This window comes from Anomaloglossus baeobatrachus, chromosome 5, assembly GCF_048569485.1.
Source record: "Anomaloglossus baeobatrachus isolate aAnoBae1 chromosome 5, aAnoBae1.hap1, whole genome shotgun sequence".
Classification (NCBI taxonomy): Eukaryota; Metazoa; Chordata; class Amphibia; order Anura; family Aromobatidae; genus Anomaloglossus; species Anomaloglossus baeobatrachus.
In genome coordinates, this window is record NC_134357.1 from 576,316,066 (window position 1) to 576,333,979 (window position 17,914).

Here is a 17,914-nt window from a genome sequence, read left to right on the forward strand (position 1 = left end):
TCATGTGCCATGATCACGTGCTGTAACTACATGTAGCAGAGCTTGAATCGTTGTGGGACCTCGTGTGGATTATGTTGGCCCTGCACAGGTGTTTTGGGGATTAATAAAGTGGTAAAAGAGGGTATCCGCTACATACACATCATGCACACATGGCTCCGCTACATACACATCATGCACACAGGGCTCCGCTACATACATGTTATGCACACACTGCTCTGTTACATACACAGCTCCACTACGTAGATATCATACACACATAGCACTGTCTCGTACACATCGTACACATACGGCTCTGCTCTATATACGTCATACACACATTTTCAGCGACTTGTGATCAAGACCGATCACGTCCAAATGTTTTTCTTCCAAAGTCGCTCAACAAATCTTCTCCTCACCTGAACTTATCAATAAAGAATTCACTTTAGCAAAGATTGAAATGAGTTTGAAGGGGTCACATTCATACGCAACAGGGGTCACATACATACGCAACAGGGGTCACATACATACGCAACAGTGGATTACTATAACCATCCTCTGACACCGCGCCTCATCCCATCCAGTGTGTGCACGCCAATATAGGACTACACTGAGGAGCTGATCATGTGACCCCTGACTCCTCCCCTCCATGTGACATCATCACAGGTCCTGTAAGCACAGAGCAGCCATATATCTAGTGTGCAGCGCTGCAGGTGGAGGTGTGTGGAGATTCCCCATTACTGGGGCAGGCGGCATTAACCCCTTCAGCTCTGAGACATTCTTGGTGTTTTTCTCTTGCTGATTTCTATGAATTGTGAGGTTTTTGTTCCTTTTTCTCTGATAAATACAGACGCCCCAACTATGAGAGGCCGGAAGTGAGGAAACCCGTCTGCCCAGTCCTCGGCCCTTTTCTGCCCTCGGTCCTCGGCCCCTTTCTGCCCTCGGTCCTCGGCCCCTTTCTGCCCTCGGTTCTCGGCCCCTTTCTGCCCTCGGTCCTCGGCCCCTTTTTGCCCTCGGTCCTCAAACCCTTTCTGCCCTCGGTTCTCGGCCCCTTTCTGCCCTCGGTCCTAGGCCCCTGTCTGCCCTCAGTCCTCAAACCTTTTCTGCCCTCAGTCCTCTGCCCCTTTCTGCCATCAGTCCTCGGCCCCTTTCTGCCCTCGGTCCTCGGCCCCTTTCTGCCCTCAGTCCCTGGCCACTTTCTGCCCCCACACAATATAATGTTCTCCCAGAATGTTCTCATTATATGTTTCCCCTTATTATCTCCAGTAATTGTATTATTACAGTGGATTCTTTATGATGTTCCATCGTCATCTTCTCCCCATTCAGGTCCCTACAATATCGGATCCTCTCAGTGGAGATCTTCTATATAAGAGAATTCTCCTGATTGCCCCGTGAAGGATGGATATGGACAGAAACAAGATGGCGGAGAGGATATTACACCTCACCCTAGAGATCCTCTTCCGGCTTACTGGAGAGGTGAGAGATCCTGATGACGTCACATTACATCATTCTTATCTATGGGAATAACAGATGGACAGAACTTGAGAGGTGAGGACTCTGGAAATGTCTGGAGTGAGATTTATTACTGTGTCTCTCCATAACCAGGATTACACAGTAGTGAAGAAGACCTCTACTGAGCGCTGTCAGGCCCCTGTGTCTGAGGGATGGGGAAGACCCCTGAGCCCAATCACGGGGCCACCACCTCACCCCCCGATACATGAGGACATCAATGACCAGAAGATCCTAGAACTCACCTACAAGATGACTGAGCTGCTGACTGGAGAGGTGACACTGCTGGGAATGCTGGGACATTATACAGTAACGCTATGAAGGGATCGGGGGTGACGGTATCATTGTATGTGTCAGGTTCCTATAAGGTGTCAGGACGTCACCGTCTATTTCTCCATGGAGGAGTGGGAGTATTTGGAAGGACACAAAGATACGTACAAGGACGTCATGATGGAGGATCCCCAGCCCCTCACATCACCAGGTAATAGACAGGACTAAATACACACGGCCTATAATTATCTGTATGTAAGGAATGAATTCAGTCCCTGTATGTGTCTCCTCCAGTTCTATCCAGTAAGAGGACAACACCAGAGAGATGTCCCCGTCCTCTTCTCCCACAGGACTGTAAACAAGAAGATCCCGATGTTCCTCAGGATCATCAGGTAGATGGAGAGAAGGTGCCATGAAATCTCCCTATGATGTGTAGACGGCTGTGAAGGTCTTGTGCTCAGTCTTGTTTTATCCTCCAGTATTATATGTGTTATACTTGTGTAATGAGAGCGGTGGAGATGGCAGGATTAGAGCTGATCATAGATGTGACTTCTCCATCTGTCTGTGACTGTGACTTTTACAATATTTGTTTCAGGGGGAAGATCTGACCGATATTAATACTACAGAGACGTACGTGAGGGGTGATGAGCGGAGTAAAGAGGAGATTCCTACAGATAGCTGCCCAGGTGAGTAGTGACCGCTAAATGCAGAGAAGTCACAGATTCTTCTCAGTCATCGGCTGTGGCTGCTTTATCGGTGGTGTAGTTCGGACATATCACAATCAAGTGCTCCCCATTCTACCACTAAACCAATGCATTGAATCTGTCCCCATTACTTTGGGCATTGGAGGTCCTTCTGTTGGAGTTAGAAGTCTTGTACTCACAGCTGCCCAGATCTGTAAACTAGAAATTCCAACGACAGTGTACGTAGAATGTGCGGACAAGTTAGAAAATCACTTGTAGAATATTATGATGGCCTGTAGGAGATATCGGAGGGTGATGATGCTGTTTCCTTCCTAGAATCCTGCCATCATATAAGATGAATCTTCCTTCTCTGTATTTTGTGCTGCTGAATGTGATAATTTGGTCCCTACAACACTAGGTCCAGTCTTTTGGATTAAACTTTGCTTTTATGATGGCCAACATTAAATGTCCAGTGAGATCCAAGTGTGAATTTCTCTACAATAGTTTCCCTTTGTTTTGACTTCTCAATTTTCTTTAAAACCGTCTAACTTCAACAGAATTGCCATAAACTGCAAAAAAAAAGACCATTCCCCGTCTGCCGTGATCTATCCCTCAGCTGTGCGTGGTTGATGGCTCTAATTTACAGATAAGAGCCACCGAGCCTCTAATCACCCAGAGATGTTTCACCGCTCGTTACTAATTATTTTATTGATGAAGACTGATGAGTGTGATCATTTAAGTAGATTTGTTATTGTCTATACTCACAATTATTGATTACAGTAGTTAGCGCCCAAAATACTCTGATTTCACCACTTACTGCACCCAGTGTTTCTGTTCCTAATGAGGTGATCACTTTAGAAGCTTCTTCTGATTCCAATGATTCTGAGATTTTTTTTCTGTTACACATTGTACTTTATGTTTCTGGGAATTTTAGGTTGTAATTTTATACAATACAGGGTAATTTGTGTTAGCCAGAAAAATCAATTGAAATACTATGTCCCAAGAATGACAAAAGTATTTTAGGAGTGATACCTTTATAGGCTAATCAGAAAAATTATGTTAGCAAGCTTTCAGAGCACAAAGGCTTCTTCTTCAGGCTGAATTACAAATGAATTACTGACACAAAATCACAACATTTAAATGAATGTTACAACAGGACATGGGAAAGATGATGCCTCCTAAAGATAAGCCAAGGAAATCAAATTAAGTTTTTTGTTAGAAATGCAGGTGAGTTGGAAGTGGTCTGTTCAGATCTCTTCTGAAGATCTTCTGGTGGAGGTGTGAAGTGTGTCCATGTAGTGAGTCATAAAACCAGGTGTTAAATTGAGTCCTCTTGTTAAGGATCCAAACATCCTTATCAGTTTAAATTCCCAATTTTTTCTATCTCTGTCATCTTTAAAATGACCTTTCAGTATTAATACTTTTAAATCTGTCATACTGTGTCCCGGTCTAGAGAAATGTTTTCCCACAGGTGTGTCCAGTTCATTCCTTATAGTGTGCCTGTGTAGATTATAATAATATAATAAGTTTTATTTCTATAGCGCCAACATATTCCGCAGCGCTTTACAATTAAGAGGGGACAAGTACAGACAATATGAGACAATACAAAATAACAAACTTAAGATACCAGGAGGAGTGAGGGCCCTGCTCGTAAGCTTACAGTCTATGAGGAAATAGGGGAGACACAGAAGGTGAATGGGAGGGTGAAAAGCTTGTTATATATGGTCCGGCCATTGATTTAATAGGGTATTCAAAAGCAGCTGCATGAACCCGTCGGTGAGAATTTATACAGGTACAGGGGACAAGAACTGGAAGTAAATTTTTGGGAAGGGCAGAAAGGGACTAGATTAGATCAGCGCAGTGAGGTGATAGGCTAGTCTAAAGAAATGCGTTTTTAGGGCCCACTTAAAGGTGTGGATGTTAGGAATTAATCGGATTGCTCTTGGTAGTGTGTTCCAGAGCATAGGCGCAGCTCGTGAGAAATCTTGAAGACGGGAGTGGGAGGTTCGAATTGTTGAGGATGTCAGTCTTAAGTCATTAGCAGAGCGGAGGGCACGGGTGGGGTGATAGACAGAGATGAGGGAGGAGATGTAGGGTGGTGCAGAACTGTGGAGAGCTTTGTAAGTGAGAGTGATAAGTTTATATTGGATTCTGTAACGGATAGGCAACCAGTGCAATGACTGGCAAAGAGCAGAGGCATCAGTGAAGCGGTTGCAGAGGAAAATTATCCTGGCTGTGGCATTCAGAATGGATTGGAGAGGGGAGAGTTTAGTAATAGGGAGACCAATTAGTAAAGAACTACAATAATCCAGGCGAGAATGAATGAGAGTGACAGTAAGAGTTTTTGCAGAGTCAACGGTAAGAAAAGGCCGAATTCTTGAGATGTTTTTGAGGTGGAAGTGACAAGAACGAGCAAGTGAACGAATGTGGGGAGTGAAGGCGAGATCGTAGTCAAATATAATGCCAAGACAGCGGGCGTGCTGCTGGGGCGTAATGGTAGAGCCACACACAGAAATGGTAATATTGGGTTTCGGAAGGTTAGGAGAGGGAGGAAACAGGAGAAGTTCAGTTTTTGTCAGGTTCAGTTTTAGATAGAGGGAGGACATGATGTTGGAGACAGCGGACAGGCAATCGGTAGTATTTTGTAATAGTGCAGGGGTGATGTCAGGAGAAGATGTGTACAGTTGGGTGTCATCAGCATAGAGATGGTACTGGAAACCAAATCTGCTGATCGTTTGTCCAATAGGGGCTGTGTATAGAGAGAACAGGAGGGGGCATTGGACTGAACCCTGAGGAACCCCGACCGTAAGGGGAAGAGGAGCCGGCAAAGGATACAGTGAATGAGCGGTCAGAGAGGTAAGAGGAGAACCAAGAAAGAACGGTGTCCTTGAGCCCGATAGAGCGGAGCATAGTGAGTAGGAGCTGGTGATCCACAGTATCGAATGCAGCAGAGAGATCCAGTAGGATCAGCAGGGAGTAGTGACCATTAAATTTAGCTGTTAGTAAATCATTAGAGACTTTAGTAAGAGCAGGTTCAGTAGAATGTAAGGAGCGGAAACTAGATTCATCCTTGTTTGTAGTTTTTAATTAGTTTCCCCAATATATGTTCCTCCAGGGCACTTTGTGCACTGTATCATGTATACCACATTGGAAGATGTACATGAAAAGAGATCCATGATCTTGTAGTCCTGATTTCTGTTGGCTATGTGGACCGTATTTGTTGGTAAAATGTGGGTACAGGTCTTACCATTTTTTACCATTACAGGGGAATGTACCCGTCTCTGAGGGTGATGAGAGGACACTTCTAACAAGGAGATTCCTTAAGTTAGGGGGCTGTTTGTAGAAGAGAAGTGGTAATTCAGGGAATATTACTTTCAGTTTGTGGTTCCTTTGAAATATTGGTTGAAGATCAGCACCAATTTTCCTTAGGATGCTCATGTGGGGATTATATGTGACCACAAGCGGTACCCTATTGTTATCCTCCCTCTGTTTGTAATCCAGGAGGATGCTTCTTGGGATCCTTGTAGCTCTGACCACAGACTGAAGGTAATATTCCTTGTTAGAAGAAACCACACAAAATAGTTAATAACATTTACCTTATTCCTTCTTTAGGGCGGAAGCATTTTTCAAACATTCCCTTTAATTTTTCCAACATCCTTTTATTTTTTTTAGATGCTAGAAGGCTTACAATTTTAGAAACAAGTGTTTATATGTTCAATTAAAGCGAGAAAACTTATTTTCCAGGTCGCTCCTCATGACAGCACCATAGGAGGTTGCTCCTCATATCCTCTATAGCAGAAGTCTCAAACACGCGGCCCGTGGGCCGCATGCGGCCCCTGAGGCTGCTTGTTGCGGCCCGCGGACCCCGTGACAATCGCGGCTCTATGCTGAGGGTCGGCGCCAGCAGGACTTTACTGCATTTGAATCCATTTGTGGTGCCGCGCAGAGGAGCTGTCAGCTCTATTCCAGTTGCTGCTGCTGTCTGCCAATCAGATGCAAGGTGGTGATGTCATACAGCGATGTCACTTCCTTACATCTGATTGGCAGGAAACAGCCATTGGTCCAGACACAGCTCCTCTGCGCGGCACCGCAAATGGATTCAAATACAGTAAAGTTCCTGCCGGCGCCATCCCTCAGCATAGAGCCGCGATCGTCACGGGTCGCAACAAGCAGGTAAGGTACATGCTCAAGATCAGGACCCGCTGCGTCCTGGACCGCTATCAGAGTTCGGGCCGCTGCGGTCTTCTCGCTGTGTTCTGGGAGGACGCTTCTGACTCTGCAGCATAAATTCACATGCAGCCTCTGGAAGCCGCATCGCAGGTCCGTTTTCACTGCGGACAGTACACGCACAGTGGGCATGGGGTTTTTAGAAATCACATGCCCACTCTGCTTGTACTGTGCATAGCAGGGTTTTGGACACAGCTGAAGCATGCTGCATCCAAAACTCTGCAAATACTGATCGTGGGCACACAGGGAACAAAGGAAAGGTGAGGAGAATTGTTTTTTTTTTTTTGTTTTTGTTTTTTTTTTGCGTATGGGCAGAATACTACAGGGATGGGCAGAATACTACAGCGCACAACACTACAGGGATGGGCACAACACTACAGGGATGGGCAGAACACTACAGGGATGGGCACAACACTACAAGGATGGGCACAACACTACAGGGATGGCCACAATACTACAGGGATGGCCACAATCTACAAGGGTGGGCAGAATATTACAGGGATGGGCAGAATACTACAGAGCACAATACTACAAGAATGGGCAGAATACTACAGGGATGGCCACAATACTACAGGGATGGGCAGAATACTACAGGGATGGCCACAATACTACAGAGCACAATAAAACAGGGATGGGCACAGTACTACAGGGATGGGCACAATACTACAGGGATGGGCACAATACTACAGGGATGGGCACAATACTACAGGGCACAATACTACAAGGATGGGCACAATACTACAGAGCACAATACTACAGGGATGGGCACAATGCTACAAGGATGGGCACAATACTACAAGGATGGGCACAGTACTACAAGGATGGGCACAATATTACAGGGATGGGCACAATATTACAGGGATGGGCACAATACTACAACGATGGGCACAATACTACAAGGATGGGCAAAATATTACTGGGCACAATACTACAGGGCACAAGGATGGGCACAGTACTACAGGGCACTATACTACTGGGCACATGCTACAAGGATGGGCAGAATACTACTGGGCACAATACCACAAGGATGAGCACCTTACTACAGGGCACACGGATGGGGACATTACTGCAGCATGGGCACATTACTACAAGATGTTGGCTAAGATTACTATATGATGCTGCTAATTGTAAAACAATATTACAAGAAGGTGATAAAATGTAAAAAAAAAATTCATAATAAATCATGACATTTTTTTTTACATTAAAAATGCTATTTTATATATAAACTTAGCAAAAAAAGTGCACATTTGTTATAATATACAAGCAAAGAATGTTTAAAAAAAAATGATCCAAAGATGTATAGAAAAAAAACATGGATTCATTAAAAATGTTCACTTTGTCCTGCAAATAATGCGGCCCCCCTCAATTTTTTTTTTCTGTATGCGGCCCATGCACCCAGCTGAGTTTGAGACCCCTGCATTAGATCTAGTCAGGAGAATAGTAAGGTACAGGACTCTGGCATCTCCACCTTCAGGGATAATCCAGAGATTAGGGATAGCCTAGGGTTTCCTAGCGTGAAGGACAGTATAGGAGCCCACTGTCCCTTGTTATCCTGCAGTCACATTGTGACAATCAATCAGATTATTTACTGTAGCACATTCCAGAGAACTGGTGCTGCTGGAGAGATATCTTGGAGACAGGAATGGGAGATCTTAATTAACAAAAATGTAACTCTTAGGCGGGCTTTACACGTTGCGACATCGGTAACGATATATCGTCGGAGTCACGTCGTTAGTGACGCACATCCGGCGCCGTTACCGACATCGCACCGTGTAAACCCTAGGAGCGACGATCACCAATCGCAAAAACGTCAAAAATCGTTGATCGGTGACACTTCGCTCCTTTTCATAATATCGCTGCTGCTGCCGGTACGATGTTGTTTGTCGTTCCTGCAGCACCACACATCGCTGTGTGTGACACCTCAGGAACGACAAACCTCTCCTTACCTGCCTCCACCAACAATGCGGAAGGAAGCAGGTGGGCGGGATGTTATGTCCCGCTCATCTCCTCCCCTCCGCTTCTATTGGCCGGCCGCTTAGTGACGTCGCTGTGACGCTGACCGCACCTCCCCCTTGAAGAAGATATTTTTCGGAGGTCACAGCGACGTCGCCGACCAGGTATGTGTGTGTGAAGCTGCCATAGCGATAATGTTCGCTACGGCAGCAATCACCACATATCGCATGTGCAACAGGGGGGGGTGCTATCACGCTCGACATCGCTAGCAATTGCTAGCGATGTCGCAGCGTGTAAAGCCCGCCGTAGATCTCAAAATTGGAGAACAGATTCAGAATATTTTTTTTCCCTAATTTAATTTCTAATGTTATGGTTTAAAAAAAAATAAATGTACTTTCAAGATAATATCATTAAAACTACTAACACTGTGTTTATTTTTAGCAGATGACTGTATTGGGAGTTCAGGACCTGTAATAACTTCAGAATTTATAACAGATGATGAAAGTATGACACATGATACATATGAAGAGCATGCTGTTGTCCCAGATATACTTCTAGTCCTTTCTCATAAAGCTTTATCATCTAATCTTTTCAAACAAGTCCAAATCTCTGATCATCAAAAAACTCACACTGAGGCGAAGCCATTTTCATGTCAAGAATGTGGTAAATGTTTTATTCAGAAATCACACTTTGTTAGGCATCAGAAAAGTCACATAGGGGTGAAGCCATTTTCATGTTCAGAGTGTCAAAAATGTTTTAATTGGAAATTCGAACTTGTTGCACATCAAAGATATCACACAGGGGAGAAGCCATATTCATGTTCAGAGTGTGAAAAATGTTTTTTTCGGAAATCAAATCTTATTTTGCATCAAAGATCTCACACAGGGGAGTTGCCATATGCATGTTCAGAATGTGGGAAATGTTTTATTCAGAAATCACATCTTGTTAAGCATCAAAGAATTCACACAGGGGAGAAACCATTTTCATGTTCAGCATGTGGGAAATGTTTTATACAGAAATCAGAACTTGTTAGTCATCAAAGATCTCATACAGGGGAGAAGCCATTTTCATGCCTGGAATGTGGTAAATCTTTCACTAGGAAATCAACTCTTGTTGACCATGGAAAACTTCACATGGGATAAACCATTTTTATGTTCTGAATTTGGAAAATGATATTCTCAGAAATCAGATCTCCTTAAACATCTGATTAGGCCACACAGGGAAGGAACCTTTTTCATGTTGTGATATATTTGAAATGTTTAACTGGTAAATCAATTCTTGTTGACCATGAGAAAACCCACACAGTAAAGGAGCCATTCTTGCATTCGGAATTTGGTAAATGTTTTTATCATTAATCAGGTCCTGTTGTCAGATGAGTCACATGGGAGAAACCATCATGATCTACCGTGAGTCAAAGGGTTTTATCCAAAAGTCACTTGCTCAAGTAAAGGCCACTTTACACAGAGCGACATCGCTAGCGATGTCGCTGGTGAAAGCACCGCTGCCTCCACATGGGTCTACAGGGACTGGGAACCAGGGCTGTGGAGTCGGAGTCATGGAGTCGGAGCTCATTTTGGTGGAGTCGGAGTGGGTATAAAATGCTCCGACTCCGACTCCTAAAATATATAATAAATTGGGGACAGTAGTGCAATGCAGAATGTGCTGAATATTTTTTCATAGGAATTTGGGAAAGTTATGAAATGTCCTATAAATGGCTGTTCTATTCCTGATCTAAGGCTACATTTACACAGCGTTTTTGCTGCGTTTTTTTGAGGATACGTTTGTCAGCTGCAAAAGCAGATCAGCTTTTTAAAAAACCACATCACCTGAAAGGTTTTTGAGCTCATAAATAATGCTTCTAATAGCAAAAGCAGATTAGTAAAAGGCCACAAACTGACATGCTCATTCTTTGTGAGGATTCTCAGAAAACGCTGTATCTGAATGTCCTATCTTTTCACCCATTGCCTTTGCTGGGATGCCAGAGTCACTGCATGTCACTGAATTATTTTGCCATCAATGTTCGATATGTTTGTGACAAGAAAGAAAGAAATTGTTAGCAAGACACTGGTAGTAAAAGATACTAAAGCTCATCACACCAGCCAGTTTCTCCAGGCCTTAGTGGAAAAAGTTCTGCAAGATTACAAACTCAAAAAAGAACAGGTTCTTGCCATCGTAAGAGACAATGCTTCAAACTTGATAAGTACAATTAAACTGATGAATCAGAGTAATGAACAACAGCTAGAAGAAAATTTCGGATTTAGTATGTGTGAGATGGAAGGCCACAGCGCTGTTCATGTAACTGAGGAACAAATAGATATAACAACAGAAGAACAGCAAAATGATACTTTAGAATTAGATGATCTTGTTGAAGCTGCTTCAAAACACTTTCATATTCATCACATGTGCTGTGTTGTGCACACGCTGCAGCTGGCAATAAGAGAGAGTCTGCAAGAGGGAGTCCGGTTTCATACACACGGCTTTTCGCCAGTTTGGTGGATGCAGCGCACTCCAGTACAGTGTATACAGTACAGTGGCAGCGCGATAAACGCCGGTCACATGCTATCATGTGACCGGAGCATGTGACCCGGAAGTTGCGGCGCTGCCACTGTACTGTATCGTAGTGTACTGGCGTGCGCCGCATCCGCCAAACCGGCGAGAAGCCGGATGTGTGAAACTGGGCGGACATGCTGGAAATCTAATTGGAAAAGTGAGGAAGTTGGTTATTGCCGCCAGAACCCCTAAAATTGATTCCATCTTGAAGAGCTGGTAATGTATGAGGAAAAATACGATATAGTAGGAATAACTGAGACATGCAAGGATATGAATTGTTTAGGAGGGATCGTAGAAAAAGGAAAGGGGGTGGAGTCTGTCTATATATAAAGTCCAGTTTAAAGCCCAGACTAAGAGAGACATCCAAGAGGGAAATGAAGAGGTGGAGTCTCTATGGGTGGAGATACAAGGAGGGAAAACTAATAAAATCCTCATAGGGGTTATAAGCCACCAAATATAACAGAAACCACTGAAAATGTATTATTGAAACAAATAGACAAAGCAGCAAATCACAATGAGGTGATTATTATGGGGGACTTCAACTACCCCGATATAGACTGGGAAACTGAAACCTGCGTATCTCAGAAAGGAAACCGGCTTCTGTCAGTAACTAAGGATAATTATCTGTCCCAACTTGTGCCGGGCCCAACTAGAGGGGCAGCCCTTCTCAACTTAATTTTAAGCAACAGGCCAGATAGAATAACAGACGTACGAGTGGATGGGCACCTAGGGAATAGTGACCACAATATAATACAATTCCACTTGTCCTTCAGTAAGGTGCCTTGGAGGGGGGTTACAAAAACGCTGAATTTCAGGAAAGCAAAGTTTGATTAGCTTAGGGAAGACCTTCGCCAAATTGATTGGGACAATGTCCTCAAAAATGGGAGCACAGAAAATAAGTGGGAAATTTTTAAATCGGTATTAAACACCCACTGCGAGCGAGCCATACCATACGGAAATAAAAGGGCTAGGAACAGGAGAAAACCAATGTGGCTAAATAAGGATGTAAAAGGGGCAATGAATAATAAGAAAAAGGCATTTAAAAAGCTAAAACAAGAAGACAGCGAAGAAGCATTAAAAAGATATAGAGAAAAAAATAAAATGTGTAAAAAACAAATACATTTAGCAAAAGTAGAAACTGAGAGACTCATTGCTAAGGAAAGCAAAGCAAATCCCAAACTATTCTTTAATTATATAAACAGAAAAAAGATTAAAATTGATGGTGTTGGCCCTTTAAAGAACAATGAGGGTAAAATCATAGAAAGCGATGTGGGAAAAGCAAATGTTTTAAATACTTTTTTCTCAACTGTGTGCACACAGGAAAAGCATACGCCACGGCAAATGCAGAGTAATCATGTAAACGCTTCATTAAGTATGACCTGCCTAACCCAGGAAGAAGTGCAGAACCGACTTAGTAACATTAAAATTGACAAATCACCAGGCCCTGATGGCATTCACCCTCCGGTATTAAGGGAGTTAAGTAATGTGATAGACAGGCCTCTATTCCTTATATTTAAAGACTCTATAGAAACTGGGTCTGTTCCACTGGATTGGCGGCTAGCAAATGTGGTACCAATATTCAAAAAAGGGTGTAAAAGGGAACCTGGAAACTTTAGGCCGGTAAGCTTAACATCTGTTGTGGGTAAAATGTTTGAAGGGTTTTTAAGGGATACTATTATGGAATGTCTCAATGTTAATAATTGTTTAACTCTATATCAACATGGATTTATGAAGGATCGCTCCTGTCAAACTAACCTGATCAGCTTCTATGAGGATTTAAGCTCTCACATGGACCGAGGAGAATCATTGGATGTCATTTATCTCGACTTCAGTAAAGCATTTGACACTGTCCCACATAAAAGACTGATAAGTAAAATGAGAAAACTTGGGCTCGGGGAAAATGTGTGTAGATGGGTAGGTAACTGGCTTAGTGATAGAAAACAAAGAGTGGTAAATAATGGCGCATACTCAGATTGGGCCAGGATTACTAGTGTGGTACCACAGGGTTCTGTATTGGGCCCTCTACTATTTAATATATTTATTAATGATCTGGTGGATGGTTTACAGAGTAAAATATCAGTATTTGCAGATGATACAAAACTATGTAAGGTAGTTAACACAAAGGAGGACAGTTTGCAACTACAGATGGATTTGAGTAAATTGGAGAATTGGGCTGAAAAATGGCAAATGAGGTTTAACACTGATAAGGGTAAGGTTATGCACATGGGAAGGAGAAACAGATGCTACGATTACTTACTAAATGGAAAACTGCTGGAGAAATCAGACATGGAAAAATACTTAGGCATCTTAGTCAATAAGAAGCTAAATTGGAGTGCCCAGTGTCAGGCAGCAGCCACCAAAGCAAATAGGGTGATGGGATGCATTAGAAGAGGTCTGGGGGGGCGTGGCTTGGACCTCATGTAGAAAGGAAGCAGCGTGGGTGAGCTCCTGCCTGGATCCTGAATTATCCTGCACACCGGCCTTGCTGACAGGCACTACCGACCCTGGAGGGCTGCAACACTACTTATAACACCCGGGGAAGCGAGCACAGCCAGGATATGCCGACCCGCAGCAGCAATAAAAGGGACAGAGACGCGCAGGAGCGCGCCTCTGAAGAATCCAATATGGCGCCGCCGGCATCCACACCATCCCGAGCTGGAGCAGTGGGAGTAGCAAGCAGGTTGGAGCGGTTTGCCAGAGTGGCCCCTGGCACAGAGCCTACCTGCAACAAGGCACCCGATGGCAGCGCTGAACGGGCCCTGGGGCAGGGAGAAAACATACCCGACGGTGAGACTGTGAGTACCCTGGGCCCTGCATGTTCAGCAGCACAAGGTATGCAGACAAAGAGGCCTGCGCTGGCAGAGGGAGGAGGGGGAGATGTAGAGCAAACAACACCTGTTTTCACTGAGGCCATACTGAGAGACATTCTGGCAGCAATTAACTCTTGCAATACCACATTGGCCACTCTAAACAGCCAGATGGAAACTGTCACCTCAGATATGGCCTGTATTAAACGTGAGCTGCAAGGGGTGACTGTCAGAATGGGGGAGCTGGAGGAAAGAGTGAGTACAACAGAGGATAAATTACCACCAATGTCACGAGAGCTGGGAAAGGCCACGCAAAATATCTCCACACTGCTAAACAAGGTGGATGATTTGGAAAATCGCTCCCGCAGAAGTAATTTGAGACTGGTGGGGGTCCCAGAGAGGATGGAGGGCAATGACCCATTGAATTTCTTTGAAAAATGGCTTAAAGACACCATGGGAAAAGACATACTATCCACTTTCTTCACCATTGAAAGGGCGCACAGGGTCCCTGCGCGTGCCCCACAGCCGGGAGCACCCCCACGTCCTATTCTGATTAAACTACTGCACTATAAAGATAGGGACACTATCCTGCGCAGAGCCAGAGATATCAAAGAACTTGCAATTGATGGGAGGAAGATATCAATATTTCCTGATTTCTCCATGGAAGTGCAACGTAAAAGAGCGCAATTTATTGAGATCAAAAAACGCCTGCGCAACCTACAAGTGCCATACTCCATGATGTACCCTGCTAAGCTGCGGATTGCTGCGAACGGAGAGACTCATTTTTTTGATACGGCTAGGGCGGCATTGTCTTGGCTGGATATCAATGAGAGATCCCTGAGGAGGAAGAATACCTGAGATTTCCCTTTCTGCCGCCAGGCGTTGTTTTTGTTTGGGACGCTATGCTGGTGAGCTCATTACAGTTAAATTCATCTAGGATCCAGGTTGGGAGACGGCCGGTTCATTGTGGACACACGCTGCACTAGCGAGTTGTGGACCCCCCTCCCTGCATGGACTTGGGGCGTATTTTTAGCCCTGATTCTCTCTATTTGGGAGAAATGTGTAAGATACACTTGATTTTGAGGGCAGGGGCACTGCGCACTGGTGTGCGGAGCCCTATCTCTCTCCTTGTTTTTCTTGTTTATTGTTGTATGATGCAATCTGTTTGGGAAGTGTGGTGTGCCTCAGTCGTGTCGCTCAACCTAATGTTTTTGAGAATCGGTGGAGAACGCCTCTCTCCTCCAGGTATGAAGTATCCGTCCGGATCATATCTTAGTCTACGCTTATGGCGACATCTTTAAATATTGTAGCGTGGAATGTTAGAGGGCTCGGAGATGCGAACAAAAGATGTGCTATATTTACTCACCTACAGAAACTTTTACCGGCTATTTTATGTCTCTGCGAGACCCACACGGTCAGGGATAATGTTCATTGGCTGAGGAAGGGATGGATCGCGCATGAATATCATTCCACATACTCGACTCATGCACGGGGTGTGAGTGTGTTGGTGCACAAATCCATCCCGTTCTCATGTACCAAATCAGTGATTGACCCGGGGGGCAGATTTGTATGTTTGCTTTGCACGCTGTATGGTATACAATTTATTCTGGTTGCGATATATATCCCTCCACCATATTCAGTCGAACCGGTAAAAAGGATATTGTCTATTTTAGATTCCCTTCCATCTGTGCCAACGCTTTTGATAGGGGATTTTAATAATTACTTACATCCCTATCTAGATAAGTTACACTCGGGAAACATATCGGAGAATGCCGCCCCGACTTCATTTGCTAGAATGCTAACAGAGCTGGGTTTTGTAGATCTTTGGCGTGCCCAACACCCCACAACCAAACAATTCTCCTGTTACTCTAGCTCCCACCACACCATGTCACTGATAGACTTGGCTATTGGAAACGCACTTACGGCCTCATATACACAAAAGGTGGCCTACCTACCTAGAAGTGTATCTGATCACTCACCATTACATGTTACGCTTGCATGGGGAAACCCCCTCGCTCTGCCCAGACCTATCTGGAAACTTAATCCCTTCTGGATCCAGCTTATTGGGGGATCTTTATATGATAACATTCTGGAATACTTTCATCTTAATGAGTGCTCTGCACCGCCACACATAGTTTGGGACTCTATGAAAGCTGTGGTAAGGGGCATATATATTAGAGAAATATGCATACGCAAAAATCAAACCAAATGTTATACCCAGAGTCTGATTCAGGAGGTATCTGATGCGGAGGCTGCGGTGGTGCTCAACCCGACAGTAGAAACTAAAAACACTCTAGAGAAGGCACAGATGTCACTCAAAGAAAATCTCATGTCGGTGGCAGAAAATAAACTCTATTTCCTTAAACAAAATTATTTTATGGCGGGGGAGGGCGTGGGGCACCTACTGGCCACAGTCATTAGAGCACAGGAAGGATCTTCTTATATAAATAGGTTAAAGACGGAATCAGGTGACTTTGTAACAGCAAGCGAGGATATAATAAGAGAAATAAAGAGGTATTATATGCGGCTATACACATCAGACTGTGACCTCACGGAGACTGAGATTGAGCAGTATTTGGATGCTCTCTCTCTTCCTACACTGAGTGATGTAAACAGGGAATTCCTGGATCGGGACATCTTGTTAGAAGAACTGGAGGAAGCGCTTGGCCAGACACAAAATGAAAAAGCTCCGGGAACGGATGGCCTGCCTGGAGAGTTTTATAAAACGTATGCACCCTTACTGCTACCCAAACTACTTAAGGTATTTGAAGAGGCTGAAAGGCAGAGGGTCCTCCCGCCCTCTATGAGGGAAGCCTTAATAGTCTTAATATTAAAACCCAGAAAAGATCCAGAGATCCCGGATTCGTATCGCCCAATTTCTCTCCTACAAACAGACATTAAATTGCTGGCCAAGGTGCTCGCCAATAGGATGTCCCGAGTCATCTCATCTATAGTGCAGAGTGATCAGACAGGATTCATTCCATGCAGAGCCACATCTATGAATCTCTGGAAATTATATTTGGGAATTCAACATAGTTCTGAGGTACCGGGGGAAAGGGCAATTTTGTCATTAGATGCCGCTAAGGCGTTCGATAGCCTTGAATGGGAATATATGTGGGCTGTACTTCGGAAAATGGGCTTTGGACATAGATTCATAAATTGGGTAAAACTGCTATATGACTCACCGGTGGCGAAGGTTAGGGTTAATGGCAGGGTCTCCGAGTCTTTTCCTCTTGGAAGAGGTACTAGACAGGGGTGCCCGCTTTCACCCTTGCTATTCGCGACTGCAGTGGAGCCGTTGGCAGTGGCAATACGGAAATCCAGGGAGGTAAAGGGATTTCGGTGTGGAGCCGTGGAACAAAAGATATCATTATACGCAGACGATCTACTCTTATATTTAGACAGGGTACGTTCCTCGATTTTGCCGGCAATGAATATCATTCGGGAATTTGGACAGAGGTCTGGTTTACGAATCAACTGGTCCAAGTCGGCTTTAATGCCGTTGGACCCCCTTCCGGGGGACTTTTCGGACTTACAGATTCCAGTTCCTGTGGTCCGGGAGTTTAAATATCTGTGAGTAATTGTCAGCCCAATCCCGAAGGATTTCCAGGCCCTAAATCTGGAACCCCTGTTACAGCGATTCAGAGCAAAAGTGCATACCTGGTGCCGTTTGCCGCTATCAAATATCGGCAGATCCAATTTAATTAAAATGGTAATGATGCCACAATTACTATACCTTATACATAATTCTCCAGTGTGGATATGTAGGGAATTTTTTGTAAAAATTAATACAATATTCCAGGAACTTATTTGGAAGAAAAAGCAAGCTAGGATTCGACTGGAAGTGCTACAGCGGGGAAAGGAGGAGGGAGGACTGGCGGTACCAAACCCATATATATACTATATAGCCTCCCAGATGCAACATCTGAGGGGTTGGGG

The 17,914-nt window shown here is 44.3% G+C and overlaps 1 protein-coding gene across 1 annotated transcript; it reads left to right on the forward strand.

Annotated features, from left to right (window-relative positions):
• The first annotated feature begins 1,539 nt into the window (after positions 1-1,539).
• On the forward strand, positions 1,540-9,996 carry LOC142313102 (uncharacterized). Its single transcript, XM_075352088.1, has 5 exons — positions 1,540-1,761; positions 1,843-1,966; positions 2,050-2,147; positions 2,351-2,441; positions 9,060-9,996. The coding sequence occupies exons 1-5, from the start codon at positions 1,540-1,542 to the stop codon at positions 9,758-9,760; spliced, it is 1,236 nt and encodes a 411-aa protein (XP_075208203.1). The 3' UTR covers positions 9,761-9,996.
• The last annotated feature ends 7,918 nt before the right edge of the window (positions 9,997-17,914 follow it).